At 64.7% G+C, this 5,004-nt stretch overlaps 1 protein-coding gene across 1 annotated transcript; it reads right to left on the bottom strand.

Moving 5' to 3' along the window:
• Positions 1 to 745: 745 nt before the first annotated feature.
• DUSP2 (dual specificity phosphatase 2) lies at positions 746 to 2,715 on the bottom strand. Its single transcript, XM_008253851.5, has 4 exons — positions 2,233 to 2,715; positions 2,014 to 2,135; positions 1,640 to 1,859; positions 746 to 1,520 (listed from the first exon to the last, which is right to left on the bottom strand). The coding sequence occupies exons 1-4, from the start codon at positions 2,618 to 2,620 to the stop codon at positions 1,306 to 1,308; spliced, it is 945 nt and encodes a 314-aa protein (XP_008252073.4). The 5' UTR covers positions 2,621 to 2,715; the 3' UTR covers positions 746 to 1,305.
• Between the last annotated feature and the right edge of the window lie 2,289 nt (positions 2,716 to 5,004).

The raw sequence follows: 5,004 nt of genomic DNA, 5'->3' as shown, positions 1-5,004 counted from the left end.
GCCTGGGCCAGCCACGCAGCCCTGGCTTGTGAGAGAGACACACTCATAGAACACCCCTCACACACAGGACACCCATATCCCCACAGGAACACCACACACGCAGGACACCCACACATAAGAACCTCATAAGAACACGTCACGGGGCCGGCGCTGTGGCGTAGCAGGTACAGCCGCCGCCTGCAGTGCCAGCATCCCATATGGGCTCCTGTTGGAGTCCCGGCTGCTCCACTTCTGATCCAGCTCTCTGCTATGGCCTGGGAAAGCAGTAGAAGATGGCCCAAGTCCTTGGGCCCCTGCACCCACATGGAAGACCCAGAAGAAGCTCCTGGCTCCTGGCTTTGAATCGGCATAGTTCCGGCCATTGCGGCCAATTGGGGAGTAACCATCAGATGGAAGACCTCTCTCTCTCTGCCTCTCCTCTCTCAGTGTAACTCTTTCAAATAAATAAATATTTAAAAAACCACATCACACGTGGACCCCCCCCCATAGGAACACAACACACACAGGACACACACACAGTCCCATAAGAACGCAAGCGTGGACACTCACATCCCCATAGGAAGCCCACACACTCCACTCCCACGGGAGCCCCACACTCGCTCGCCCCACGTTCCACAGAGGAAGCGAGGGCTGAGCAGGGCTGCTCTCTGGGACAGACCCCTGGCCCCGGCTGCCACCGCAAAGGGCAGGGCAGCTTCTGAGCACCCCGGGGGCGCGGACCCAACACCAAACACCGGAGGAGCTGTTTGTAAACAAACCAATATTTTATTCACACGTCCTCAATGTTCCGTATAAATATAAAGTGCTATGCTTCCAACCCCCGCCCACAGGGCTGGGAGGAAGTGGGGAGGAGGTGCTAAATGCCAGCTGAACACCCATAACTTTCCAGTGCCACCTCGGCGACAACGCCCACACACACACACACACACACACTCGACACGCATCCCCGGCCGAGGCCCCCCCGCACTCAGGGCCCGGGCTCCAGGCCCCTACACGGGGATCCTGGTTATCACAGCTTGTGCTTGGAGCGCTCAGGCTTCAGCTCGGTGGTGGGACCCAAGTCCAGGGCTGTAGCGTCCAGTTCATATCTGCCAGAGGGTGGAGGCGAGAACACACCCTCCACGCTCCTCCTCTGAACGAGGGGTGGGGGTGGGGGGACACCACCCTCATGCTCCAGGCAGAAGAGCACCAGGTCAGAAAGCCTTTTCCAACTCCCAGGAGGCCGGAGGTGACCCGCTCGTCCACGGTCAGGGTCAGCTTGCCCCAGGAATCAGCGAGGGTCGGCAGGGAAGCAGGCGTCGCACCTCAGTGACACAGCACCTGCGTCTCAAACTGCAGCAGCTGCCCCATGAACCCGAAGTTGGGGGAGATGACTCCCCGGCGCTGTTTGACAAAGGCAAACGCCTCATCCAGCCGCACGCGGCGGCTCTGCATCAGGTAGGCCAGGCAGATGGTGGCCGAGCGGGAGATGCCCGCCTGGCAGTGCACCAGCACGCGGCCTCCGCTGTTCTTCACCGAGTCTGCAAGGGAGGTGGGGGGTGGTCAGACAGGAAGGAGCACAGGCGCGGAGACAGGTGCCCCCAGCCCCTACACACACACACCCCACCCCACACCCCCGCGGTCGCTCCAGGCCCCTTACCGATGAAGCCGATGGCCTCCTGGAACCAGGCACTGATCTCCACCATCTGGTTGTCCTCCACCGGGATGCTCTTGTAGCAGAAAAGCCCCTCGAAGTGGTTGGGGCAGCTGGCGGAGACGTTGAGGACAGCTGTGATGCCGCAGGCCCGCAGCCCCTGCAGGTCGGAGGAGTGGCTGCAGCTGCCCAGGAAGAGGTAGGGCAAGATCTCCACAGGGCCACCCTGGAGGGGAGAAGGGGCGGTGCTGAGAACCCACCCGCGGCAGCACCCGGTCCAGTGGACCCCGCCACCAGCACTCCCGACAGAGACCAGACAAAGGGACACACACACACACACACCCCAGGCAGGGGAACACGGAGCTCTGGTCCCAACTAACCTGGTCATAGAAGGCGACCCTGGGATTGGAGCTGCTGGTTTCTGGTCCTGCAGGTGACAGCGCTGGAGCGGGGGCCTCCGTGCACAGGTCGGGACAACAGGCCTGGAAGCCGTCGAAGCCTCCTGCGGGGAGGACAAGGGCACGCTTAGCCGGGAGGGCTCGGCTGGGGTTGGCAGAGAGGGCCCCGCGGGTGGGCACTGCGCGCAGGCCGGCGCTCACCTCGCAGGAAGCACACGGCGGTCGGCCCGCTGCGGGTCTCGTGCAGCAGGGCGGCGAGCAGGACGTGGGCCGGGCCGTCTGGCCGCAGCTCGGCCACTGAGGGGCTGCCCTCGTCCAGCACCACGGCGCGCGCCAGCTCCCCCCGGGCCAGCCGCGCCCGCAGCGCCCGGTCGGGCAGCAGGCAGGCGAGGGCGGCGGCGGGCGGGCCGCGCACGCGGCGCCGCAGCAGAGCGTTCCAGGGCACGGGCCGCGCGGCGCGCACGTGGCGGCGGCAGAAGGCCAGGAAGGGGCGGCAGTCGAGTAGCAGCGTGCGCTCGGCCTCTCGTGGCTCCCGCAGCAGTGCGCCCAGCTCCGCGCACTCCAGCTCGCGCGCTGCCTCCAGCCCCATTGGCGATCGGTGTCCAGCGGCCCCTTCTTGCCCTCTTCCCTGCGCTCCTGGGCTCCCAGCCGTCGGCTCTGGGCGCCCTCGGCAGCTCTCGGGCTTAAGTACGAACGGGTCCGCCTCCCGGGTTACCATACAAGGGCAGAACAGGAAGGCGCCGGCGCCCGCCCCCGCGGCCTCACGTGGGGCGCAGCGGGGCGGGCCCGGGGGCTCCCAGGGGGAGGAAGCCGGGGAGCTGCTCCTAAGGGAAGGTGCCCGGAGTCCCCCCTCCTCTTTGCGCGCCTGGCGCGCGCCCGACCCACAGTCCTTAGGGATCAGCTCCTCAAATACACACTGCTGACCTCGGGGACTTTGTGGCTAATGGTGGTGGCCCTTCGCTCCTGCTTCCTCTCCCTGGGTTCTGCTCCCAGGAATTTGTGACAACAAAAAAATTGGCAGTCGCCTGCTGCCGCGGTTGATTACAGGGGAGTTGGGGCCCTGGCTGAGACCCATTGCTCGGGGTCCTGTAGCTGGTGCGTGGCCAAGCCAGGCCGGAACACAGTTCGTGGGGCCCCCGCCCCTGGGCGGTGAGGGGCCTGGGGGAGGTCTGCGGGCTGTTCAAGGGGGAAACAACAGGGGCCTGTGACGAGTTTCCAGCTAGGAGTGGGCAGAGCTGCTGCTGCCGAGGCCCCCAGAAAGCCCCAGGGGCCCCGAGGGGAGCATTTCCCCTGTTCTGCCGCCGGGCAGCTCTGAAAGCGACTCTGCTGACGTTGCGGGCCTTGCCCCGTGGGAATTTCAAGGGGAAGATGGAGAGGCGCCAATAGAACCTGTCTCCTCCTGCCCCCATCCTTTCCTGTCCTTCAGACCCACAAACTCCCCCTGGAGGGCAGCGCCAGGGCCCAGAACCAACTCTTGAGTGGCTCAGGTGTGCGTGGGGGCTCGCACCTCTGGGTTGGGGGCAAGAAACACTGGCGAGGGGACACTCTTGAGGCCGAGAGGTTCAGGTGGGCGGAGGGTCCGCAGAACCCGACCCTCAGACGCCCCCATTCTCCCGGGTCACTCTTCTGTGCCCCTGTGAGACCCTTCCGGCTCCTCTGTAGCCCCCTGAGTCTCGAACAGGGGGGACCTGTGCGCATGCCCAGTGAATGCAAGGGATGTTGTGTCCTGGAGCCCCAACAACATGTGTGCAATTCCACTGTGTGTGAGATGGAGCACGGAGCTTGTGCGTGCTGGGACGCAGAAGGGAGGCAGGGAGAGAAGCTCCAAGGACTCCAAAGACAGACCTGCGGCCACGGCACCCCTCTTGTGCCTCAGTTTCCCCATCTGTAAATGGGAGCGGCGCCCATCCACACTGGTTCCAAGGGTTGGAGGCTGTGCCCCTGCCTGGACTCCTCCAGCTGAGGCCCTGCCCCTCCCTAGCAGGCCAGGCTGGAGGCTGATGGAGCAAAGCCCACGGCAGAGCCGGGGAGTCTGGGCCACAGATCCCAGGAGCCGATATGGGCCCTTATCCTTGGCATCAGCCCGGCAAATGAGTTAATGGCTGATTCCAGGAGCAAATTACAGAGCAGGCAGGAGGGGAGTCAGGGCCAGTCTTGCTGACCAGTATGGCTGGCGTCACCTGCCATGCTGGGAGCGGGCGGGAGGGCCCAGGCAGCTGCCATCCCTGAGGCAGGAGTGAAATCAGCTCTGCCAGTTGCAGGGGGCTCCTGGTCCTGGACTCCCACGCTCCAGTCTCCTCCTGCAGGAGGGCGTGCACCTAGCTGGAAGTTCTGCATGGGGGTGGGGGTGGGAGTGCCGTGCGGCAGGTACGCTGTCATCACAGCCCCTGGCGTTCTGGCCAAGGACCAGTGATTGCTGCCCAAGATGGCTGCATGGATGTTTGGGGGGCTGTCCCCTCCCCAGCTCCCACAGTGAGGCCTGACTCGGCCACCAAAGAGGGCTCCCCTTGGCCTTCCTCCCCCGGGGGAGGGAAACCCCGGCCTTCAAGCCCCCAGTCAGAGCCCACGGCGGGGTGGGGGTGGGGGGTGCCCTGGGGGAGCGGGAGGTGGGGTAAGAGTAGAGAGTGCGTCTCACAAGCCCACGTGCCTCCCCCACTTCTGCTCTGACTGCGGGTGAGTCACAGGGCAGGATGTCTGTTCCCTCGCCGCTGCCACCTCCGCAGGGACCCCTGTTTGTCAGAGCTGGGCAGAGAGGAGGGGTCTCGGGGCAGACTGGTGCTCCAAGGTCGCAGGCCTGGAGGGAGGGCCCTGCTCCTTGTCGCCCTGGGGAGGGGTGCCATCCCTGCAGCTCTTTCTGCTCGGGTTCTGGTCTTTGCCTGGCCTGGCTGTTACAGCGCAGGCTCCGTCACGGAAGTTTGGGGCTCAGCATTTTTGCCTTAATTAAAAACCTGTGCGACTCCACTGGGACAAATA

Source organism: Oryctolagus cuniculus, chromosome 2 (genome assembly GCF_051225735.1).
Source record: "Oryctolagus cuniculus isolate XC-2025 breed Fujian yellow rabbit chromosome 2, ASM5122573v1, whole genome shotgun sequence".
NCBI classification, from domain to species: Eukaryota; Metazoa; Chordata; class Mammalia; order Lagomorpha; family Leporidae; genus Oryctolagus; species Oryctolagus cuniculus.
Note: the sequence above shows the minus strand (reverse complement) of the source record. Positions and strands in the feature narration are given on the sequence as shown.